The sequence below is a fragment of the Macaca nemestrina genome, chromosome X, assembly GCF_043159975.1.
Source record: "Macaca nemestrina isolate mMacNem1 chromosome X, mMacNem.hap1, whole genome shotgun sequence".
In the NCBI taxonomy this organism is placed as follows: Eukaryota; Metazoa; Chordata; class Mammalia; order Primates; family Cercopithecidae; genus Macaca; species Macaca nemestrina.
In genome coordinates, this window is record NC_092145.1 from 138,691,526 (window position 1) to 138,717,439 (window position 25,914).

The 25,914-nt window shown below is 41.0% G+C and overlaps 1 protein-coding gene across 1 annotated transcript in view; it reads right to left on the bottom strand.

The window, feature by feature from the left end:
• Positions 1 to 4,561: 4,561 nt before the first annotated feature.
• LOC105478217 (spermine synthase) overlaps positions 4,562 to 25,914 on the bottom strand; it is a 57,231-nt gene continuing 35,878 nt past the window's right edge. Inside the window, exons 5-11 of the mRNA XM_011735346.2 lie at positions 22,634 to 22,809; positions 21,750 to 21,904; positions 20,886 to 20,975; positions 15,036 to 15,150; positions 14,239 to 14,318; positions 6,727 to 6,842; positions 4,562 to 5,112 (exon numbers count right to left, since the gene is read on the bottom strand). Of these exons, the coding sequence (XP_011733648.1) occupies positions 5,073 to 5,112; positions 6,727 to 6,842; positions 14,239 to 14,318; positions 15,036 to 15,150; positions 20,886 to 20,975; positions 21,750 to 21,904; positions 22,634 to 22,809 (772 nt within the window). The 3' untranslated portion in view covers positions 4,562 to 5,072. The remainder of the gene's footprint in view (positions 5,113 to 6,726; positions 6,843 to 14,238; positions 14,319 to 15,035; positions 15,151 to 20,885; positions 20,976 to 21,749; positions 21,905 to 22,633; positions 22,810 to 25,914) is intronic.

A 25,914-nucleotide genomic window follows, 5' to 3' on the forward strand; every position in this document is an offset into this window, starting at 1 on the left:
CAAGAACCTAAGATACCATCATAATCACTTACCGAGATGTAAGACTATTTTAGAACAAAGTCAAGAAAAAAGTATTCTCTAATAGGTGGAACTAGGAATGATCTCTAATAAGTAACTCTATGGTCAAAGCCAAGGGCTACAGAGACTGACCCCCTACCAGTCTTTTTCAGGAAATGGGGTGGAGCAACCCCCAACCCTCCCTTCTCTGGATACTGGAGGCCTTCCATTAAAATATACCTGGCCTGCTTCTTTCCTAGAAAGGCTGCCTAATTCACTTATTGTTACATTCCTGTGCAAAGTTGCACAGAGATGGGCCTATTCCCTGGTGCTTCATCATAAAAAAATTGCTCACTGAAATAATCACCACATGGTTGGTTGGTGCATGGGAAAACTGTCTGCATTAATTAGTTGGCCTGAGCATCCCAGGACCCCCAGATACAGGAACTAAGTCTACCTGTCCAGTCACATTTATCATCCAATTTCCCAGGGAAATCACATCCAAGAGGATTCAAATAGCTTTCCAAAAGCACTGGGCTATTTCTTGCCCATGTTCTATTTCTCATTTTTGAAATAATGAGTAAAGCAGAAATCAGCAGAATGACTACATGAGGTAATTGAGATTTTAAATGGTTCTGGCTGAGGAGAACTGATCTGCCAGTGTTGATTTCAGGTTCTGACAGAAGGGTGAAGTGATCCCACCTACCCTTCCCCACCGCTCAAATGCAATGAAAACAATGGAAGCAAAAACTGTAGGTCAGGAGTTCTTAACCTGGGGCCCATGGACAGAATTCTGTGACCCCATAAACTTGGATGGGAAAATGTTTCTATCTTTATCTTTACTAACTCCCACTGAAATTTAGCATTTCCTTTAAGCATGAACACGGGTGACAAACCATGTTAGTAGACATCAGTTCCTATAACTTTGTCAACAAGAGAAATCAAATGTGTTCTCATCACATTTCAGTTGCTACGGATCTTATGCTTATTACTACTTCACAATTATGGTATCTGACTCACCACTTGATCCAGCTATATAACAAAGCAGCACAAATATTCTATCGTAAGTTTTTGGAAATTATAACTTGTTTCTTGGAATCCTATTTTATGTATTTAAAATGTTTCTGAGAAGGGGTTCACAGGTTTCACCAGGCAGCTGCTGAAGGAGTCCAAGGTACAAAAACAGTTAAGCACCTCTGATGGAAGCATCCACACTAGAAATTAAGAAGGCTGGAACCCAGATTCATAGGACCCTCAGGCACATTTCAAACTTGGACTGCCGGCCTGCCTAGTGTTATTAACATCTCATTCACAAAGCTGTTTTAAGACAGAGCAGGATAATGTAAATGAAAGTGGTTTATTAGCCAAAAGAAAAGCAATGTTAAAGATTTAGTACAAAGACACTCGGCAAGATGGTAATTAAAGGAGATAGAGTACTTCTTCAAGGTCACATAACAGCTCTTATCTAGGAACTAGGTATTTAATAATGCAGCCCAACTGGCCTCTGGAAGAGCACCACTCAAATTGCTGCTCCAGGGTCGGACGCAGTGGCTCACGCCTGTAATTCCAGCACTTTGGGAGGCTGAGGTAGGCAGATCACTTGAGGCCAGGAGTCGGAGACCAGCCTGGCCAACATAGTGAAACCCCGTCTCTACTAAAAATATAAAACTTAGTCAGGTGTGGTAGCACACGCCTGTAGTCCCAGCTACTCGGGAGGCTGAGGCACGAGAATTTGCTTGAACCCTAGTGGAGGTTGCAGTGAGCCGAGATCGCGCCACTGCACTCCAGCCTGGGTGACAGAGTGAAATTCAGTCTCAAAAAAACGCTGCTCCAAGATGTGGTAAGGAGTTTGTGCCACAGGGAAAAATCAGCACACTGCTTCTTTCAATGAGTCTTGCTGTGAAAAACAGGTCAGCTGAAGTGCAGTGCTTAGAAAACAAAGAGCTGGTTGACAAACCACACTTTTGACTGGTCCTGCTCTAGAGTCTTGAACATAGGCCAATGATATGTAACACAAAACCCACACCCCCACAATTCCCCACCCTATCCCAGAAGTCATGGGACCAGAATGAAACTGATGAATCTACTGAGACAGATGGTAGAAATGCAAAGTCTTGCGTCAGCAATAGTTAATGCAAGCAAGGAAGTGACTATGCAGACTGTACAGGAAGTACTAGCACATTTTTATTTCAACATCAGCGCTGCTCCAGCCCATTAAAAACACTGTCAACCCAGCCTTCCTCTAGCCCCACTGGATCATCATGAGTCAAGTCTCTAAAATATTCAATCAATCACACTTCTAAGAGAAAGCAGCATTTCATTTTTAAAATAAATTACTGACATCTGCTGATGTGCTGAATGGAATTTTAAACAGTCATATTTGTCTTGTCTCTAATTAAAAAGCAGCTATAGGATATTACAGTACATTCTAGTTTAAGTTATAAAGGAGACTGTAATACTATATAACACCACAGCCATTAAAGTGAAACAACAATGCTAGATCTTAAAACATTTCTTTAAAAGTCAGCAAAAACAGAGGGGATTTTCAGTTATCAAAGTTCAGTTTGCATGCTTTTGTTTCAAAACAGTAACAAAGATGTTCAAAACATCCATCATCCTTTCTCCAATACAAAGAAGTGAGTTGGGTCAAAATTCACTATTGTCACCCAAAATGAAAAGAGAGATTTCCATGCCTTTCCTTCCCATTCCACATCCCTTATTCTCTCCTGAATGTATCTCCCATGGCATGGCACAACCTGATCCACTTCATTTCCACCTCTCAGGTCTTTGCAGGACTTGTGTCAACAGATTTTATCAGTGGATCTGCTGCCCCAGCCTCAAGCTAGTCTTCAAGTACAAAGCCATGACCAGTTATTAAAAACACGATATCCAGACAGCAGTACATATACCTGGTTTCTTTTATAAAGTAGAAAAAATCCAACTCTATTGACCCCAAACAGTGTTCTACAGTAATAGTACCATCATTTTGTATCTTACACAGTACAGAGAGCTTTGCAAAGCACTATAGTAGAGTTGGAGGGGATGGGAAAAATGTCTACTAATGCTATTTTTAACCTATGTGCACAAGAAAAATTTAAGTCTATCATTACACCATGACTAACTCCTTTCTTCTTCGTCTTCTTCCATGCCAATCTAATACAAAGAAAAAGTAGGCGGCCAGGCATGGTGGTTCACATCTGTAATCCTAGCACTTTGGGAGTCCGACACAGGTGGATCGCCTGAGGTCAGGAGTTCAAGACCAGCTTGGCCAATATGGCAAAACCCCGTCTCTACTAAAAAATACAAAAATTAGCCAGGTATGGTGGCGGGCGCCTGTAATCCCAGCTACCCGGGAGCCTGAGGCAGGAGAATTGCTTGAACCTGGGAGGCAGAGGTTGCAGTGAACAAAGATTGTGCCACTGTGCTCCAGCTTGGGCAACAGAGCAAGACTCTGTCTCAAAAAAAAAAAAAAAAAAAAAAAAAAAAGAAAAGAAAAGAAAAAAAGAAAAAGAAAAAGAAAGAAGGGAAAAGTAGACATTCATTCAAGGAAAAAAAAGTGTGGTTGCTCACGCCTGTATTCCCAGCATTTTGGGAGGCCAAGGTCAGATACCAGGCGTTCAAGACCAGCCTGGCCAACATGGTGAAACCCCATCTCTACTAAAAATACAAAAATTAGCCAGGTGTGATAGTATGTGCCTGTAATCCCAGCTACTTGGGAGGCTGCAGCAGGAGAATCGTTTGAACCTGGGAGGTGGATGTTGTAGTGAGCCGTGATCACACCACTGCACTCTAGCCTGCGTGACAGACCAAGACTCTGTCTCAAAAAAAAAAAAATTTTTTTTTTTTTTTACATACATACTATTGATTCCTACACCTTGGGAAGAAGAATGTTCTTTGTTGACACCAATTCTATCTCAAAATGGACACTGAATATTTTCATCTGTAATCCTTTGCTTATTGCAAATTCACCATAAATGACTCATTCCATTGATACAGTATAAACCTTTTATAAAAACAACAGAATAACCCACTGACATCTAACAATCCAAGTCAGTGTAAAGCTCACTTTTGATGTGGATCGTTACCCACAAACGCAATCAAGCTGTTAGCTACCTGCACTTCTTTAGGAGTTTTTAAGTTGCTCATATTGCCGCAGGCCTCTCCACAAATTCCGTCATACATCGGTGCAGCCAAGAATCTGCTCACCAAGTTTCCTAGCAGCTACCCAAAATGACTTTTATTTCCACATCTAATACACTGGTAAGAGTAGGAATAGAAATAAGCTTTTGACTTTCAACTTTACAGTCAGACAAAATCTCTTGCTAGCCTCAGGTCAATGGTATAATGAAGGACTGGTGAATGTAATAGGTTGTGTATCATTTAGCACAGTGGCGAATGAAGTCATTACTACTGTTCAAAAAAGGCCCCAAGGCCATCCTATTATAAAGAGATAAATGACATGGAGTGATAGAACCAGAAACAGACCAGGAGATACCATTGATCTATGAGATCACAAGTTAGAAAGAAGGGACTGGGCTGAAATAAAACGACAGAACACGTGAAATGTCTCTTTTGTAATTTTAATTGAAGCAATCCTATTTATTTTTTTAACTCTCTCTTATAAGCACCAAATTTTAATATCTAAGTCAATTTTTGGGGAAAGAAACATCATCAAGATCATCCCTCCAGCAAAACAACGATGTTTACTCCTCCAAATATCCAAATTGAAGATCTACGAAAACAAAAACAAAAACAAAAACAAAAACAAAAGCCCACAGAGAAATAAAAAGGAACAAAAATCACATTCTAATGGCGGGGGGAGGGGAGGTCAGTGCATTTAGCAGTCTTCGCTGTGCTGTCTAACCATCCTTCAGCTGACTTTCAAAAAAAAATAACACCCTAAGCTCATCAAAATATACATTTGCCATTTGCTTGTTTAAATTAAAAATAATTATTAAAAAAAGGAAAACTTTAAGGAATTCACAATCAATTGCCTGACTCATTTCGATGTCATGTACAGCATATGGAGGTCAGGAAGGCCATTCGCAGCACATGTGATTAGGGGCTATTGATCTTCAAGGTTTAGCTTTCTTCCAAACAGTGTAAAATACCCACCTGGTCAGGGAGTCAAGGAATAAAAGCAGGTAATTCAAGGAAGAAAAGGCATCACTTGTAATTCGTTTGCTGGCCTACAAATTGAAAGACGGATGAAAAGCTTCATGGCTTAAAGCACTGTGGGAATGAGAATGAAGGCCTTTGAATAAGGCCACTCTGCAGCCTGGGGACATCCCCACCACCTGGGATGTCTGAAGGAGGTACTGAGTGGACAACAGAAGGCTAAAGGAACACAAATATTCTCTCAGGTAACACTACCGATCCAAAGTCTCACAAGTTTTAGGGAATTAGTATGAGAAGGAAAGGCAGGAAGAAGGAAAGGAAGGAAGGAGGAAAGGAGGGAGGGAGGGAGGGAAAACTGGGGTAGCGGGAAATGCAAGGAAGGGAGAGAAGGGGGAGGGAAGAGAGGGAAGAAGGAGAGGAAAAAAGGTCAGAGGAGTAAAGGAGAGGGAAGGAAGGAGGGAGAGAGAAGAACTAGCAGGTGGAAGCCTTTGCCTCAAATGTTATCAACTCATTTCTCAAATCTCCAAACATGCAAACACAGGCCTGACAAACATGCTGAGGGGAACCCTAAACGAAGGTGGACAGTTGGGAGGAGATGCTGAAGCTCTGTACACGCTGTGGAGGGACACGGCCACCCAGCAGGCGGAGTGCCCCCTCCTCACGTGGAGGATCTAGAGGGTTCTTATTGCCTCTTGCTGGCCATCTGGTCTCAGCAGGCAGTCTGCGCTGCCGGGCTCTGCCCCAGCCTGATGGGACCAGGCCTCACTGGAGGTCAGCAGCAGTCGCAGAGCAACCTTGACAGCAAAAAAAAAAAAACAAAAAAACCTGCCGTCACAGGAACCTGGACTTGGCAACAGCAGATAAGGAAGCTGTTGTCTGCAGACTATAGCCCACAGCTGTGTTGTGGCACAAATTTCCAATGATAATGCTCTCATTTCCTTTTTTCTCCATGTTTTATTTCTCTAGACTAACTTTACTAAGTGGAACAGAGAACACCAACGCTAACTGTGCAGTCCCCAACATCATTCTAGTTCTCGATCTCTACTGCAAATTAGCATCAAGTGTAGAAACTAGTATTAACATCAGGTAATTTTAATGTAAGAGTAGAATGAGTGTCTTTAGACATTTTACCTGCCACAGGTAGGATGGTTATTTTAGACTAGGGCTTCTCAAACTTTTTAGGTGCACATAAATCCCTGGGAAGGCTGGTAGAACAGGTCACTGGGCCCCCACCTCCAGAATTCCTCTGACTGGGCAGCAGGTTGGGGTGGGACTTAAGAATGTCCATGTCTAACTAGTTCTTGAGCGATGCTGCAGGTCTGGCAACACCTTTGAGAACCGATGCTTTACACCAGTAGTGCTTGATCATTAAAAGCACCTGGAAAGCTGTGGCAAGCGCCCGCCAAAACTTTTGAGAATGGGAGTCTAGAATGTTAGATTTTATTTAAAGCTTCTCGGGGGTTTCCAATGTGCACCGAAGCTTGAGAACCAGGGCTTTATATACTCTACGGCTAAGCTAATTGTTTATTATTGGGATTTAAATTTTTTAATTGGCATAGGATTTACTTGGGTGCTTTGATCTGGCAAAATAATGTCATGGTCAAAGGATACAATTCCAAATATGAAGGGACACAGACGATCTCCTTTGAAAATTCCACAGGACAATACAGGTGCCCCAGCTGTTCTTCATAGAGCGACAGCGCTTCTGTCAGATTGACACAGTTCCCCTAAATCAAAGAGAGATAAGCAAATGGGATTCTTGAGTCCTTCCAAGGGCCCCACTCATCTGAAGGTCGTTAATAAAGAAGAACATTTCTAGCTTTAGATAAAAGTTCATCTTTAAAAACAAGATAAGGCTTCTGTATTTTCACAAATCACACTGCATTCTATTTATAGACCCATTAGAGCTCGTTATCCTTCTACCTCATTGACCAAGCCATTTCAAATTATTAGAATATGAAATGATAGAAAGCAGTGAAACCGATTTCTTATTAGTGACACAGTCACTGAATTAAAACCATGCAATTTGCAAAGATTCATACAAATAACATATTCAAAGGAAATTTTCTCAATAACGGTCACCATTATGTTATAAACGAAGTATCAAAAAGATAGTGTTCTTGATTTCCACAATGGTTTAAACTACAATTCTCCTAAGAGTCTAAAATGTTGACACAGAACTATATTCACCCCTATTTTTTTTCCTAGAATCTGTGTATAAGAGAACAAAAGTCTATTCAGGATATATATGCTAGGGATATCCCCCAGTTGCACACCTTATCAAAAACTTTCTCTCAACTTCATTATTCTAGCATTTCTCCCTTTCCAGTCACCCCATTTTCAGCATCTCCAGCAGCTAGGGGTAGTCAATGACACATACTGCAAGTTTGCTGGTAGCTCCTGGAAAAGCTTTTGATTCAGAACAAAGAGAGAGCCACCCGCCTCTTCAACTTTCTTCCAAGCTATAACCTAGATGTGATATTTGGAGCTGCAGCAGCCATCTTGTGACCATAAGGAAAAAAAGGTGAAGAGAATTCAAGAGATGCCAGCCAAGGTATAGCAGAGTTGCTGAATGGATACAGTATTTGCCCAACTCTAGAGCAATGCTTCTAACTCCTTAATGTACATATGATATCATAGGGGATCTTGTTAAAATGTAAATTTGGATTAAGTCTGGGGAAGCCTTTATCATCCTTTTAGCACAATTTTCCCCAAATGATTTTCATTATGAATTTAGAAAACAAAACTGGTATTTATATACAGAGATTAAAAGGAAATACCAACTATTTCCTTTTAATCTCTGAAGTTGGTATTCACAAGACAGTAATACTGAATCCAGGTGGCTGATTCCATTTCTTAAGAAAGTTACTCTTCACTGGAAGTGCTGGCTCAGGCCTGTAATCCCAGCACTTTGGGAGGCTGAGGCAGGTGGATCACTTGAGGTCAGGAGTTTGAGGCCAGCCTGGTCAACATGGTGAAACCCTATCTCTACTAAAAATACAAAAACTAGCCAGGCGTAGTGGCATGCACCTGTATTCCCAGCTACTCAGGAGGCTAAGACAGAAGAACCACTTGAACCCAGGAGGTGGAGGTTGCAATGAGCTGAGATTGCGCCATTGCACTCCAGCCCGGGCAACAAGAGCGAAACTCCAATTCAAAAAAAAAGTTACTCTTAATTTGCCTCAAAATAGCTAAGTATAATGCAAGATGAAAATTATTTACAAATAAAGGCAGCCTGTGATGTAAGAACTCCTGAGAATGGCTTTCAAAACCAACCAGCCAGCTAGTCACGGGCAAGAGGTTAGAATTATTCTGAGAGCTGGCCTTGGTGGTTTTAACTTAGCACATTCACTCAACATGACGTCATCCTTCAGTGCCAGACTGTTTAGTAACCCATCATCTAGGGTCCCGCAGTGGGATATGGCCATGGTCAAAGTGCCCTTTGCCAGCATGTAATTTGGTTTCAACATCAAGTTCACCATGAGAGCATATAAACACCACACGTGTAATTTAAGATTCACAAATAAAAAACTGCCCAGTTGTTTTTAGAACCCATCGCCACTGGGGAAGCTATAGAATGAAAATGCCACCAAGGTGCACAGTTAATGGCTTTGCCATGTTAAAATTGACACCACACTCTCTCTTTATAGAGGTTATATGGGAAGACTTCCTTACATAGACTGTGGTAAGAAAATAGGAAAGTTTCAATTTGTTCTTTCCCAACATTGTCAAGAAGTTTCAAAAAAAGAAGAAAACGCACACCACAAATAGAGACCTACCCAAAAAAGTAACATGATACATTTCACTTTCCTGTCTATTTAAATGGAATGACATTTTTTCTTTTTAAGAGAAACAAATGGGAGATGAATAAAAATCTAATAGCAAAGAATTAAGCACCCATTAAGGATAAGAAAAAGGGATGGAACAAGGGGTGGGGCCACACCTGGCATTATCGAAGAAAAAGGGGCTCACTGCCCAATGTTCTAGAAGTCAGTATTAGGACACTGGGGTTTTAAGAAAAGCAAAGCTTATTTTAATTTCTTTTCAGAGACAGGGTCTTGCTGTGTTGCTCAGGCTGAAGTACAGTGCTGTGATCACAGCTCAGTGCAGCCTCAAACCCCTGGCCTCAAGCAATCCTCCCACCTTAGCCTCCCCAAATGCTGGGATTACAGGCATGAGCCACCGAGCCTGGCCTAAGAAAAGCTTTTTATTGTAAGTCAACTAACAAGGAGACAGGAGTCCAGCTTAAATATGTTTCCCTGTGCTGGGCTTAAAGGCAGTCCTTTTATTAGAAAAGGTTTAAGGGGCTGGCTGCAGTGGCTCACACCTGTAATCCTAACACTTTGGAGGCCGAGGCAGGCGGATCACTTCAGGTCAGGAGTTCGAGAGCAGTCTGGCCAACATGGTGAAATCCCATCTCTTCTAAAAATACAAAAATTAGCCAGGTGTGGTGGCACACACCTGCAATCCCAGCTACTTGGGAGGCTGAGGCAGGAGAGGTGCTTGAACCCGGGAGGCAAAGGTTGCAGTGAGCAGGGATCGAGCCACTGTACTCCAGCCCGGGCCACAGAGTGAGACTCCATCTCCATCTCCATCTCCATCTCCAAAAAAAAAAAATTTAAGGGGTAGGTTCTGAGATTTGCAGGTGATTGATTTGTGGATGGAAAGGGTAGATCTGGAAAATCCTCAGGCACATATGGTTATCTCTTTCTGCCCACTAGTGGGTCTTGTGTGCAATCTTGAGGGCGGGGAAGTGGTTAGTATGAAGCAAGTGGTGAAAACTTAGGCTGTGACATCAGCAAGCTTGTTCTGTGCAAATTCTAATGGGGCATATTGGTTTTAACAGATTTTAGCCAGTGATTTTCTTTCTTAAGTGTGGGGAGTTTCAGTGTTTCAGCAAGTTGTTTCTTTTTTTACCTGCAATCCTGCAAACTCACATTTTATTAGTCATTGGTTTATTTAACCCTTTGAGGCTTCACTAGGGGATTAAATCCAAATTCTATAGCTTCAGTTCTAGAAAGTTCTTTTCCCCATGTTAGGTGTGGACAGGTGACATTTGCTTTTGTTTATTTTAGAGGTGGGGTCTTCACTATGTTGCCCAGGCTGTCCTCGAACTCCTGGGCTCAAGCGATCCTCCTGAGTAGTTAGGATTACAGGCACATGACACCTCAGTAACAGGTATAGAAGAATACATCCTTAGCAACTTTTATCAAGTTCAAAAGCAAATAAAATTACATAGTATAATGATTTAGGAAATCATATATGTAAGAACCATCTAGAAGATACAGAAACGGAAAAAAGTGAGACCAAGGATGGGTTGCTTCTAGAAGGCAAGCAGGAATGAGAGAGAAATATAACTTACAGGTTTTTTTTTAAATGGGGCTGGAGGGAGAGAAGAGAGGAAGGTCAAGTCCCAGGATCTGCCTCCTAGGTTCCATGAAAACACTTCCTCCCCAATTCAAATTCTATTGGCCCACCTTGATTCCCACGCCTCTCCACGATGCATTCCCCAGCTTCCTGGGATGCTGACAAGGCTGCGTTCAGGCAGCCACAGTAATACCAATGACATCACAAACTCACCACTGTGATGCTAGCAGTTTTAGGTGGGAACATTTAGCTTCTGTAAAACAACACATTTTGTGGTTTTTTTTTTTTTTTTTTTTTGAGACGGAGTCTCGCTCTGTCACCCAGGCTGGAGTGCAGTGGCCGGATCTCAGCTTACTGCAAGCTCCGCCTCCCAGGTTCACGCCATTCTCCTGCCTCAGCCTCCCGAGTAGCTGGGACTACAGGCGCCCGCCACCTCGCCCGGCTAGTTTTTTGTATTTCTTAATAGAGACGAGGTTTCACCGTGTTAGCCAGGATGGTCTCGATCTCCTGACCTCGTGATCCGCCCGTCTCGGCCTCCCAAAGTGCTGGGATTACAGGCTTGAGCCACCGCGCCCAGCCAAACAACACATTTTCATCCCACCCTTAACCTGACTCCAGTTCTAAGCTGCACACTTGGGCAAGGTGGGTGGGCATGCCAGGAATCTGGGTTACCTCCTAAGTATGTCACCTGGCAGTTAAAAAAAAAAAACAAAACTGCCCTGTGGCAACTACATCAATACATCCTGAGTCGAATCACTTGCTTTTTGACTTAATTACTACTTCTTAAAAGGGCTATACATGCCTGTCCACATAAATCTTACCATGTGACACTGTCAACCACCAAATGTACTGAATGAACCCCAGGTGTTATATAATGAGATTGTTTTGTGGTTCTAACTGTAATGAACATGGGGACAGAAAACACGTCATATGTCTTTCGGACAATTCTTAGAAACCAAGACAGCCCTGGGCATACAATCCTTTTGATTTTGGTAAAAAGTCTATTGGCAAAGGCAAGATATCAAAGCCTGGGTCATTAATATTTACAAATGGGTTGTGGTAGTACACTAAGCAAGCATTCTATTAGCCTTTCATACTAAGATAACGGCTCTCCATAGGAGGTGGCCTGCCATGCCAATATTCAGAACAAAAGAACAATAGTCACACGGTTGTAGTAGACAACAGGTGGAGTTAGTGTGGCTGTCTCTTTTGTCCTGTCTTTTGTACTACAGACTGGCTAGTTTGTAGTGGATCCAAATTTTTTTCAGCCTCTTTTTGTTCAAGATCCCAGAGCCTCACATTTTTCCTTGATTTAAGCTGCTTGAGATTTTCTTCTATGTGTTTGCAGAAACCTAAAAGAAAAAATTCTGGCTGGGCACGGTCACTAATGGCTGTAATCTCAACAATTCAGGAGGCTGACGTAGGAGGATTACTCGAATCTAGGAGTTTAAGGCCAACCTGGGCAACATAGTGAGACCTCATCTCTACAAAAATTAGCCAGGCCTGGCAATGGATGCCTGTAATCCCAGCACTTTGGGAGGGGCAAAGCAAGACGATCACTTCAGCCTGGGAGGTTGAGGCTGCAATGAGCGCCACTGTGCCACTGCACTCCGGCCTAGGCTACATACCAAGAACCTAGCTCAAAAAAATGAAAAGAAAAAGATTCCATATGCTCTGCTTAAAAAATGCCCATCATGGCTGGGTGCAGTGGCTCACGCCTGTAATCCCAGCACTTTGGGAGGCCAAGGGGAATGGATCACCTGAGGTTGGGAGTTTGAGACCAGCCTGACCAACATGGAGAAACCCCATCTCTACTAAAAATACAAAAAAATCAGCTGGGCATGGTGGCACATGCCTATAATCCCAGCTACTCAGGAGGCTGAGGCAGGAGAATCGCTTGAACCCAGGAGGTGGAGGTTGCAGTGAGCTGAGATCACGCCACTGCACTCCAGCCTGGGCGACAGAGCAAGACTCCGTCTCAAAAAAAAAAAGAAAAAACAACCATCATAAGAAAGTCCAACTTGCTTCTTTACAATAAGAAAGCTTCATTTGAGCAGGTTTCACTGCAGGTTTCCTATAAGACAGGGGTCAGCAAACTTCCTCTGTAAAGGGTCAGACAGAAACTATTTTAGGCTCTGCAGATCATACAGTATCTACCACAACTACTCAGTTCAAAAGCAGCCACAGACACTATGTAATAAATGGGCGTGTCTGTGTGCCAAGAAAACTTTACAAACAAGCAAGCAGGAGGCCAGATTTGGCCCAATGTTTGCAGACTCCTGGCTTTGAATAGTTATATCCATCTACAACATGTTTGTAAAAATCGTTTCTAAACCTTGGGGTGGTGGGGGAGAGACACTCCATTAACAGATAGGGCTTTGCTCTCCTCAAAGTTTCCCAACATTTTCACCAAGCGCAAAGTCTAAGATTAAGCACAATGTGCCTGCAGGTCTTGCATGCAGAGGGAAGAGCGGAACAACAGGATAGGCTGGAGCCTGAATCAAGATGTCTCTTAGAATTGCTAAGTTGTTTTCAGCATTATTAATCTCAGATTCCATAAAATGTCCAGGATAGGGTCTGCTTGCAAACATCTCCTCAGGAGAATAAAGTTAAAACCTCTACCTGTTCCTGACTTTTTTTTTTTTTTTTTTGGAGACGGAGTCTTGCTCTGTGGCCCAGGCTGGAGCCCAGGGGTGCAATCTCGGCTCATTGCAACCTCCGCCTCCCGGGTTCAAGCAATGTCCTGCCTCAGGCTCCTGAGTAGCTGGGATTACAGGCTCCTGCTACCATGCCTGGCTCATTTTTGTATTTTTAGTAGAGACGGGGTTTCACCATGTTGGCCAGGCTGGTCTCAAACTCCTTGACCTCAGGTAATCTAACTGCCTCGGCCTCCCAAAGTGCTGGGATTACAGGCGTAAGCCACCACACCTGGCCTGTTCCTGACATTTAAATACAGTAAACTAATACTGTGTTTATTTTTGAGTCAAGGTCTCACTCTGTCACCCAGGCTGGAGGGCAGTGGCACGATCATAGCTCACTATAGCTTCAACCTCCCAGGCTCAAACAATCCTCCCACCTCGGCCTCCAGAGTTAGGACTACAGGCATGCACCACCATGCCCAGCTAATCTTTTAAATGTTTTGTAGAGATGGAGTCTTACTATGTTGCCCAGGCTGGCAGTACTTTAAAAAATGGAGGAGGGGATTTTCCTGTGAACTCAGAATAATTCAGAGATCCAGAGTATGATGCTATGTAAGTGTTTATGTTTATGAATCAAGGAATTTTGTACCAAGAGACTAGATTATCAATTAGCTGTCTTTGCTGTCATTTTCAAAATTTTGTTAAGGATTTCAATAGAAGATATATATGTATATTTTTAACACCAAAAAATGAAATCTTTAAAGTTTTAGAATCCCCTAGAGATTGAGAAAAACACCACAATCTGCTTCCATCTGGTGGCAGGAGTTCACAGTACAGCCAGAGCTACTTCAAGTGTATGTTGATGAGGGGAGGGGAAAAAAAGAAAATCAGTCTGTGTCTCCATCAGGTGGCAGCAGCTCATACTACAGCGAAAGACCAGGGCTGATAACTCATTAATTCCCAGCAGAGGACAGGTCCACTTAGAAGCTTACTGTTTGAAACAACATAAACCAATGATGCTGCTCTATCCTTAATAAATTTCAAAAATGTGCATTCAGATTTCAAAATATAAAAATCTTAAGAGTGTTTTGAGGAAAAAAACTGTTAAGTAGCCTACCTGTGTAAAATATTTCCCATCCTGTTTCAACACTTTCATTGAGAGGTCAAGAATCAGTCTGAGAAACTCCCATGTGGAATCTGAAGGTTTAAAAGAACAAGTTTCATAAATATGGGTTTGTACGTATCCACAACATCTGAAGTAAAATATTCAAATACTCAATACCAAAAGGGGAAGAAGAAAAAGAGCCACAAGTGTGAGACCCACTCACTATTCAAAGAGCTTGTTCATGAACGATAATGAAATTGATTTTGGATGCCAAAATCACATCTACCTAGCACTGCTCTCAAAATACCAATAGATTCGACACAAAGGCAGTGGCCGAAACGTGAAAGAAAACTGCTTTAAATAAGGGGGCAAGCAGCAAAATCCTGAGAGAAATTCAGAGTCTGCAAACTCAGCAGGAACTTGAGTTTATAGAAAAAACATGAACTAGCTGTGATTTTGAACAAACATATGGTTTGAGAAAGGGAATTATCTGTTGTTAGATAAGTGACCAATTTGTACCAATACAGGTTGAAAATCACATACATTAAATACATTATCAAATGATTTACCGTCTCAATAATGTAATGAGTCATTTTATTTCATTTTTGTTTCAAATGACTGAATGAGTTCACTCATTTAGTGGCAGAACAGGAATTGAAGCCAAATCCAGTCATCTTTCCACCATGGACCTCAATTTAACTCCCTAAAAATGTGAGAGAACTAGACAATCTCTAAGATCCTTTCACCCTCACATGGTGCCCAGAGAAACATTTCCATCATAAGTATCCTGGTTTACAAAAAAAATCTACCTTCTTCTGGAGACGTGGAGATTGGAACAGCAGTCAAATCATTAATCACATAATCAAATTCTCTCCCTTCTTTGGCGTACCTCTTCAGTACCGGAATACAGTCTTCTATTAGAACCTTCCAGAAAGAACAGGAATAGATGAGTAAGCCAACATGTGGATGTAGTTAAACAAAAAACAATAGTAAAGGAAGGAGGAAAAAAATACCAAGTGGGGGCTTATATCCACAGCATCTGCTACAGGAACCAAAAAACTTTCATCTATGTCTATTAATAGCAAAAATTAAGTGCTTACCATATATGCTTTATATGCCTTCTCATTTCAATAAAGCAACAATACTAGAGGCACTATTATCCATTTTACCAATGTAGAAACAAACTTGAGGTGTTATCCAGCTTGCCCACAGATCCACGAAGTATACCTATTACTATCTGAAAGCCAACTACATAATTTCATCTCTAATCTATACTGCCTCTCCTACCACTATTTGTATCATCTTCTTTTGATTTTTCTTATTTTTTAAAATTAATAAACTATTTTTAAAAAGTTTTTCTAGAGACAGGGTCTCACTATGTTGCCCAGGTTGGTCTTGAACTCCTGGGCTCAAGCAATCTGCCCACCTTAGACTCTCATAGTGCTGGGATTAGAGGCATGAGCCACCGTACCCAGCCTAATTTTTCTTTTATACTAAGCACTGAATGACTTCATTGTTTATGGATTTATTTTTGCATGTTACTCAAACTATAAACATGTTGTTCCTCAATTTTCTCTAATGCTTGGCTACTGCTAATAAAGCTATATATAACAGCTCCCACCATCAGAGTCAATCAAGAGTCCAGCTGGAATTCCCATACAGATCATACATAGTTAATACAGGAAAGAAGTTTGAGGTCAGCTGTATATTTGAAGTACTGAGGCTCTATGCTGGGGACACATCTGGATCTAAGCAACATCCTAAACTAAACAGGAGTTACGGTCATCTTTTAGTTTTCTAATTCAAAAAAAAAAATACATTAAGTAAAAGAAAAATTACATACAATAGTCAGAAATCAAGAGTTTAAGACTTTGCCAGGCCAGGAGCAGTGGCCCAACACCTGTAATCCCAGTACTTTGGGAAGTTGAGGTGGGCGGAACACTGGAGACCAGGAGTTCTAGAGCAGCCTGGGCGACATGGTAAAAGCCTGTCTCTAGAAAAAATAGAAAAACCAGCTGGGCCTAGTGGTATGTGCCTGTAGTCCCAGCTACTCAGGAAGCTGAGGTGGGAGGATCGCTTGAGCCTGGGAGTTCGAGGGTGTAGTGAGCCATGATCATGACACCACTGCGCTCCAGCGCTCCAGCCTGAGTGACAGAGCAAGACCTTGTCTCAAAAAAAAAACCAAAAAGAGTTCACCACAATTCCCTAAAATAACCTAGCCCATGTTGTTTCTCATCATTCTTCTTATAGCCTCACAGTTGTAAGAAACTGGGACTTTTCTGTCCTATTGTTTTATAACTTGTCTCACTTAATGCATCATACCTGTGGAGGTACTAACACCACAGTTGCCTTCAATTCACTATGAATCCTGTTTGATATGCTCATAATTTTTCCATACGTTCACAGAGATTCTTACAAATACTTGCACACAAATACAAATATATGTGCTCTTTTGTAAAATTTGGATCACGCACATCATTCGGAACTTGAACATTTTCACCGAACATCTCTCCAGGTAATAACACACATTTTTAAAAATACGCCATTCCACTAAAAACGTTCTTTCTGTTGTCATCGCCAAGCCTTGGCCACTACAAGCACATCTATAATAAAACCTTGTAGTGACACCTTTTTAACTGTGGGCTGGGTGCTCAAACACAGGGTAGAAGCCATGTGTTTCGGTTTTCATAGCATTTCACATGTCAAACAGCAATGCATATGAGCACCTGTCTCCTCCTCGCATCCTCCTCAGCGTGGAATATTGCTCCTCTACTAAATTTTGTGAAGTCTGTTGCTAATGTTTTCACAAGAACTTCCTGGGCCACCAACAGGGGTGACCGTCTTGTGGTACTTTTTTTTTTTTTTTTTTTGAGATGGAGTCTTGCTTTGTCGCCCAGGCTGGAGTGCAGTGGGGCAATCTTGGCTCACTGCAAGCTCCACCTCCCGGGTTCACGCCTTTCTCCTGCCTCAGCCTCCTGAGTAACTGAGACTACAGGTGCCCACCACCACGCCCGGCTAATTTTTTCTATTTTTTCGTATAGCCGGGGTTTCACTGTGTTAGCCAGGATGGTCTCGATCTCCTGACCTTGTGATCTGCCCACCTCAGCCTCCCAAAGTGCTGGGATTACAGGCATGAGCCAATGCGCCCGGCCTGTCTTGTGGTACTTTTTACAGGTTATTTGACTTATTCTGAGAAGTACCAGTAAATATACCCTTTATACTTTTTTAAAGTTAGTTAACTTCATTTCGAAGCTGTAGGGACTCTGCATTATTCAAGGGATCAATTCCCTGTCACGCTTGTTACCAGTCTTTCTTCTAGTCTGAACTTTTGGCTTGGTAAGGACAACATAATACCATTAACAGTTTGAGTGTCCTATCTTTTAAGAGATTTCCCAACTCCAAGGTTAAGTACTCTAAATTGTCTTAAATGTATTAGTGTTTACATTTAGAGCCTAAGTCACCAAAATTCCTATTTCTATGGTTGGCTAACTTGGTTCTCATGCAGATGGTTAACTCATTATACCGGCATCGCACACATTAACTCAACCAAACCTTTTCCCAAGTCGACTGAAATGCATCTTAGACCATATTAGCAGTGTGTAGGAACACATACGCAGACCTGTTCAAGTTCCTTTGACACTCCTAGGTATTGTGTATTCCTTTCATACTTCCTATTTGATTACTGTGCCTTATAGTACATTAACAACGAATAGGACATATTTCGCTTCACACTGTGATTCTTTTTTCGAGTTTTCTTGGGTATTCTTAGATATTTGTTTTTACAAATAAACTTTAAAATCAGTTGGTCTACTTTTAAACCCCTCCCCTCTCCTTGGGATTACACATAATAAATTGGGAAGAAATAGACATTGTTCTGTGTTGTTTTTTTTCTTTTTGACAGAGTCTTGCTCTGTCACCCAGGCTGGAGTGCAGTGGTGCAATCTCGGCTCACTGCAACCTCCACCTCCCGAGTTCAAGCCACTCTCCTGCCTCAGCCTCCAGAGTAGCTGGATTACAAGCACCCACCACCACGTCTGGCTAATTTTTGTATTTTTAGTAGAGATGGGATTTCACCATGTTGACCAGGCTGTTCTCCAACTCCTGACTTCAAGTGATCTGCCCACCTCAGCCTCCCAAAGTGCTGGGATTACAGGTGAGCCACCAAGCCCGGCCTGTTCTGTTATTTCTTTTTTTTTTTTTTTTTTTTTTTGAGACGGAGTCTCGCTCTGTCACCCAGGCTGGAGTGCAGTGGCTGGATCTCAGCTCACTGCAAGCTCCGCCTCCCTGGTTTACGCCATTCTCCTGCCTCAGCCTCCCGAGTAGCTGGGACTACAGGCGCCAGCCACCTCGCCCGGCTAGTTTTTTTGTATTTTTTAGTAGAGACGGGGTTTCACCGTCTTATCCAGGACTGTCTCGATCTCCGGACCTTGTGATCCGCCCGTCTCGGCCTCCCTAAGTGCTGGGATTACAGGCTTGAGCCACCGCGCCCGGCCTGTTCTGTTATTTCAATACAAGAAATAAAGCATGCCTCTCCACATATTCAGACTTTGATGTCTTTCAATAAGATCTTAATATAATTCATACCAGTCTCACAATACCATTCTTGTTAAATATATATTCCTAGGAATTTAACACTTGATTACTTTGAAAGGAAATGGATGGGAAGGAAATCCTATTTAAATGATTTAGCATTTAGTATAGAGAAAAAAATCTAGGCTGGCTTTATCCAATCACTTTACCAAATTCTCATGAATTCAAATAATTTTCTATGTAAGTTTCCTGGCTTTTCTAGTATTCATATCATCTGCAAATAATTAGATTTATACTGTTTTCATCTTTCTACTTTACTATCTCAGCTGCCTCAAAAAACAATGTGAAAAAGATAATTGGCATCCTCATCTTCTTCCTATTTTCAGTGGAAATGGCTTCTGCTATCTATTATATTTATTATATTTTCTATTTTTCTATTTACTATAACCTAATTTATACTAATGTTTAGGTAGTTTCATCTCTATTGCAATTTTATTTTATTCAAGTAATTTATACTTTAACTTTTATTTTAGATTCAGGGAGTACATGTACAGATTTGTTATATATATATTATATATATAAAATATATATAATATATATATATAAAATTAAAAAAATATATATATATATATTTTTTTTTTTTTTTTTTTAGAGACAGAGTCTCCCTCTGTTGAACAGGCTGGAGTGCAGTGGTGCAATCTCGGCTCACTGCAACCTCCACCTTCCGGGTTCAAGCAATTCTCCTGCCTCAGCCTCCAATGTAGCTGGAATTACAGGCACACGCCACCACACCTGGCTAATTTTACGTAAGTATACTGCATTAGTTTTTATTAAAAATGACTGCTAAATATTCTCAAATTCTTTGTCATCTGTTATTTTCCTCCTTTACTCACATAATGAATTAAGTTGACAGATTTCTTAAAATTCAAATCTTTACACTTCTAACTAAATCCTACTTGAGCATAATATAGACTTCTTTAAGATGACAGATTTAGCTTATTATTTTACTTGGAAATTTTGCACATATGTAAAAGCAATCTTTAGTTTTGTGTACTACTTGATTTTACTATTAAGGTTTTCTTTTTTTATTATTATTATTAAGGTTTTTTTAATTAAAATTTTCTTTTCGTTTCGAGACATTCTCGCTCTGCGGCCCAGGCTGGAGTTACAATGGCGATCATTAAAAAGTCAGGAAACAACGGATGCTGGAGAGGATGTGGAGAAATAGGAATGCTTTTACACTGTTGGTGGGAGTGTAAATTAGTTCAACCATTGTGGAAGACAGTGTGGCAATTCCTCAAGGATCTAGAACCAGAAATACCATTTGACCTAGCAATCTCATTACTGGGTATATATCCAAAGGATTATAAATCATTCTACTATAAAGGCACATGCACACGTAGGTTTACTGCGGCACCATTCATAAAAGCAAAGACTTGGAACCAACTCAAATGCCCATCAAGGATAGGCTAGATAAAGAAAATGTGGCACACATACACCATGGAATACTATGCAGCCATAAAAAAGGACGAGTTCATGTCCTTTGCAGGGACATGGATGAAGCTGCAAACCATAATTCTCGGCAAACTAACACAAGAACAGAAAACCAAACACCGCATGTTCTCACTTGTAAGTGTGAGATGAACAATGAGAACACATGGACACAGTGAGGGGAACATCACACACTGGGGCCGGTCGGGGGATAGGGGCTTAGGGGAGGGATAGCATTAGGAGAAATGCCTAATGCTTGCAGGGCTTAAAACCTAGATGATGAGTTGACAGGCGCAGCGAACCACCATGCCACGTGTATACCTATGTAACAAACCTGCATGTTCTGCACAGGTACCCTAGAAGTATTAAAAAAACAAACAAACAAAGAAAACCCCACAAAAAACAGAATTCATTTTATTCCATTCAGAGAATCTGGAGTTGGTGCATTCCCATCATTGGTACATGTGTACCCTAAATACAAATATACATATAACTCACACGAAGAGACAGATGACGTATTTATCTTCTCAACCAATTATACTAAAAGCTGTTTTAATAAGGCACGATTCTGATCAATAACTTAAATCAATTATATTATCAGTTGACTTAAAACTATATTATCCAGAAAACATAATTACCTGATAGCAGTCTCCTTTAAGATTGTCTAAGACATCGCCACACGTTTTTCGCATGTATTTCTTACACCCATCGATCACCATTTGGTCAATGTCCGAAACAGGTTAAGGAGAATTTGGGTATATCAAAGAATTCTTAAATAGTAATACTTTAAAGAAAGGGTTAAGACAAAGATTTTATAATGCTAACTTGGGTATCACAAATTTGACAAAATGATGAATGAGGCAGTGAGTGACTTTATTTTCCCACCAAGGACATGCAAAAGGAACTGAATCTTCTTTTCTCCTCATGAGATAGCTTTAGGGAAGTCATTTTGGAAACTGCCGGGCAGCAGACACAGTATCAAAGTCATTTGCTCTTTAATCCTCAACTAGGTAGATTATTTGTTTGTTTTTGAAACGGAGTCTCACTCTGTCGCCCAGGCTAGAGTGAAGTGGCGCGATCTTGGCTTACTGCAACCTCTGCCACCTCAGGTTCAAGCAATTCTCCTGTCTCAGCCTCCCAAGTAGCTGGGATTACAGGTGCCCGCCACCATGCCTGGCTAATTTTTGTATTTTTAGTAGAGACGGGGTTTCGCCATGTTGATTAGGCTGGTCTTGAACTCCTGACCTCAGGTGATGCACCTGCCACGGCCTCCCAAAGTGCTTGGATTACAGGCATGAGCCACTGTGCCCAGCCGATTATTTCTTTGTTGATGGCCACGTAAAAGGGTACTGTTACTAACTTGTCTGTTCAAAGCAGTCTGGGTATGGGTAACACATTTGCCTCTAGTCTGTGGTAACATTAATTTGAGTTGTGAGACACCAAAGGAAGGAAGGAAACAAAAGAAGCCCACTGAACTTGTTCTCTCATACAACAAAGGATATCTCTACCATAGTGACCATCTTTGGTTTTAGTTTAACTATTTCATACAATATGCCTCCATCTCCACCTCCCAGAATGAGTACATCCTTGCCAGTGTAATCTTCTTTGCCACTGCCCATGATGGCCCGGGTATACGCCAAATCACTCTCTGCCAAATCTACAGAGGAGAAACAAATCCAAATGGTGAGTCTACCTTCACACACAAACCACCTGGCCCCGCCACACTGAAGTGCTGGGATCTAGCCCAAAATGTAAATTTTTCATTTTCAATTTTTTAAAACTGTGAACAATATGCAAGCTTTTTTTTTCCATTGAGGACTTTTTCATCAACCCTGATCATCTGACACCTTATACAAATGGACATTAGTCAGTGGAAAGAAAATCCAGCCTTAAAAATGTGTCAATATAGCAAATAATTAAAAGCAGTTACATCTTAACAAATGAAATAATATGATGTCTGTGAGCCGCTTCAAAATAATATGAGAGGGACAAAGTAGACTGGGGTTTAGGCAAAATAAGACTGGCTAGGAGTTGATAATTGTTCACACTCAACGGTGAGTACATGCGGGTTCATCACACTAATTTGTCTACTTAGGTTTCAACTGTTCTGTAACAAAAAGGTTTTTTTTTTTTTTGTAATACGCAAATGCATTTTCTTTTGAAACACAATCTAAATATTCATTACTAAGGAGGCAATGTCAAGACGAAGTTTATGTGAAAGCCCAGACAATCCACAGGTTAATATGACATAAATGTGCATCTCAAACACCAGCAGTGTCAGAAACAAACTCAAACAAATCCACAACAGCAATAACTGTCAGGAAAACACCATCATCTAACATATCACCACTTTGTTATGTGATCGGGGCAGGGATGGAATACTTACTAACATCCCCACTAAGGATGAGAATATTTCCAAACTGCTTCGAGTGTAGAATTTTTATATTTTGATAAGGTGAATCTTCGTCATATACCACTTCATCTATGTCATATTCAACCAGGCGCCCATCAGCGGTTGGCCAATATCTGTCAATGGCTCCTCCTCGCACTATGGGTGGTAATCTGGAAAAAGAGAAAAACAGCAATGTACCTTACTAGAACACTGCCTTACAAGTGGACCTGGGATGAAGAGTATGCAAAAGAAAGCCACATGACTGCCGACTTCTGACAAGCACAAAACAAATCCAAAGCTTGGGCTTTTAGTTTTATATAATCACGGCCACCACCAAATGTTGACCACTATTGTACACAGTTCACTTTTTAAAAACTCCTGTCATGCTGTAGATTTTCTCTAACAAAAAGCTGAAGAAGATGGCCACTGCACACTTCATACTTCAAATGCTCCAGCAGTATCCGTCTCTTAAGACTATCTACATAACTACATTGACATTACCACATTCACACCAGTTCACATGGGTATCATATGGTTATCTAGTACAGAGTCCATCTTCAAGTGTCCCCAATTATGCCAGTTATGTCCTTTATAGATGTTCTGCTCTTGAATAAAGGTTCATACACTGCATGTCCCTATTATTTTTTTCTTTTTTATACTCATGTAATGTAGAATTTTTTTTTTTTTACTGGTATGTTTCATGACATTGAGATCTCAAAGTATAGACCAGCTATTCTGCCGAAAAACGACTCATATGGGTTTACCTGATAATCTCTCACTCTTCATGGTTAGAATCAGGTTGACATATATTAATTACACAGGCATCACATTGGGAACACAAGATGTGTATTTGTCCTACTATTGGTGATGCTAAGTCTGTGATCACTTGGTTAAAGTGGTATTCATGAGATCTCTCCATCTGCAAAGGTACCTTTTCACCCTTTGAAATTACTAAGCAGGCTGTGGGGTGGTCCTCTGAAACTAGGTGAAAGTCCTCACCCCCAACAAACCTTTACCAGTGGTTTTAGCATGTAGAAGATTCTGGCCTGAACCAGTTACTACTAGAGAGGCTGCAACATGACTTTTTCATTCATTCTTTTGTAAATACCCGGTATTTTTCACAGGATGAATGTACTAGAAAGTACCAGCAGAGGACACTAAATGACAGGAAAAAACAGACCTGGAAAAGGGGCTTGGCAAGTCAAACACAAAGAAAAGGAGAGCTCACTGCATACATAACACAACCGCGTGAGTCATGTGTTCTCAAACACAGTAGTGTTCGATATTAAAACGCCATGATGCACAGTTGTAGATATCTAAAATGCTGGGATATGCGGCCTGACTTACTCCTATGAGTCTCTTTCCCTTCCCTGCTCACCAGATTCCAAGAGTACAGTCTAAACCTGTTACAAGTTAATGAGGCTTTCTATGAGGGAATACTAACATCTATAAAGAACACTGAGATTGAAAAGGCAAACTCCCATAAATTCATGTAATCCTGACAACTCTTGATTTAACCACTTCTTTACCAAACTCCATGTGAACAAATTCAGCTTTGAGAATGTGAGGCATTCTAGAGGGTTTTTCCTCTAGAAAAAATTGGAAAATGTGAAGCACCAATCAGGACAACCGCTAGAGAGCAGGCAAACAGGACTTGGAGGAAGCCTCTTCTACCCCTGGCTGATGGTGGGGAGTGAGATGAGAGTGAGCCACCCATGGCACTGGAAGAAGGACAAAGTCACTCACTTCCAGGGGAGGAAGACTACCCTCTCCTTGACAGCCAGCCAGCTATGGGAAATTACTGCACTAGAGACAAACCCACTGAAAATAAAGTGTCTGTTCTCAATTGTGTCAATAGTGCCTTGGCTAAGGTGAAGAGCTCTTTTCCAGATTGTAACACTATGGTTTTTAAAGACTGGCAAAGAAAAAAGCATCTTAACAGGATGTAAATGACGTTACCCTGATGAAGTGCTCAACCTAGCATTAAAGGGCATCTCCCTGGTAGCCCTATAACGGGCTACCAGGAGGTACTATGGAGTCCCCTATCAAACTCGTTTCAAACTTCACTGCTGAAAAATGAAACTGGACTATACCAATTCAGGCAGATTACAGCCCAGGCCTCAGGTATACTGTGTAAATTGCAAGAACCTTTTAAAATCAAAGTTAATTTATGTGACCTTGTTTTCTTGTTCCTTTTCACTTGAAAGCAGAAAACAAAAATAAATTCAAGTACATCCCATAGCTTCTTAGTCAAAAATTCAGATTTAACTTAACAAAGGGGAATCATTTCAGATGTTACGGGTTATTTGTTAATGATTTCATCTCTAACATTTAACCTCTGATCTTTATTCTCCACATTAAAAAAAAAAAAGTATAGCAATCCTTGTCCTTTTGAGGCCAGTAACAAAGGGCTTACAACAAAATATTCCCAATTTCCAGCTCTCATCAACCTTATTTCATGAAAATAAAAACTGTGACAAGCATAGGCAAGGTATTTTGAAGATCTAAAGCTTAACTCCACTCTTAGAAAACTCTTATACCAAAAAAAAAAGAAAAGATCCAGACTTCTCACGAATGCTGAAGCCCATAAATGTATTCTGTTTACCCACTCATAGAGGTAACTGATAAAAATCAGACCACATTTTGATGTGGACCAATTCATTATCATCGAGTTAAGACCCTTTCTGACAGTGGGGAACCTGTTCATTGCAAATGGGTGTAGATAAGGAAAACCCTGCAAACAGGAAAAGATGACATGTCCAAAAAGTGATATGGGCATATGGGTGTGGATGTGCTTTTAAAGGAAGATGAAGGGTGAGAGACATGGCTAGGGACCTTGAACTGAGCTTGGGTGCTCTAAAAGAACCTGAGTGCTCTAACAGATCTCAAAAAAGTAGACAGTTCTATACTGTGGCCTCTTCTTTTCACTTTCAGTTTCCTGCTTTCCTCTTTAACTACAGGAGATTAAACAATTACCTAGTTATCTTACATCTGCTCTAGAGCTTTCTTATGGGCTGATCAAACTCAGCATGGTGAGTAATTAAGTACTTAAACATCCTAACGCTTGCCAATAAGGATTCCTTCTTCTGGAAAGTGCCATGAACTGGAGAAACCTATATACCCCTTGCTCAGCAATGAGGAAGTCCCTCGCTTATCTCTGCAACTATGAGGTTAATTTTATGAGCAAGGGACAGGACTTCTATGCCTTAAGGCCTGGTGAGGATCCACCAAGGCAGGGCAAGAGTAAATTGTCCTGCATTTACATGCTGTCTATC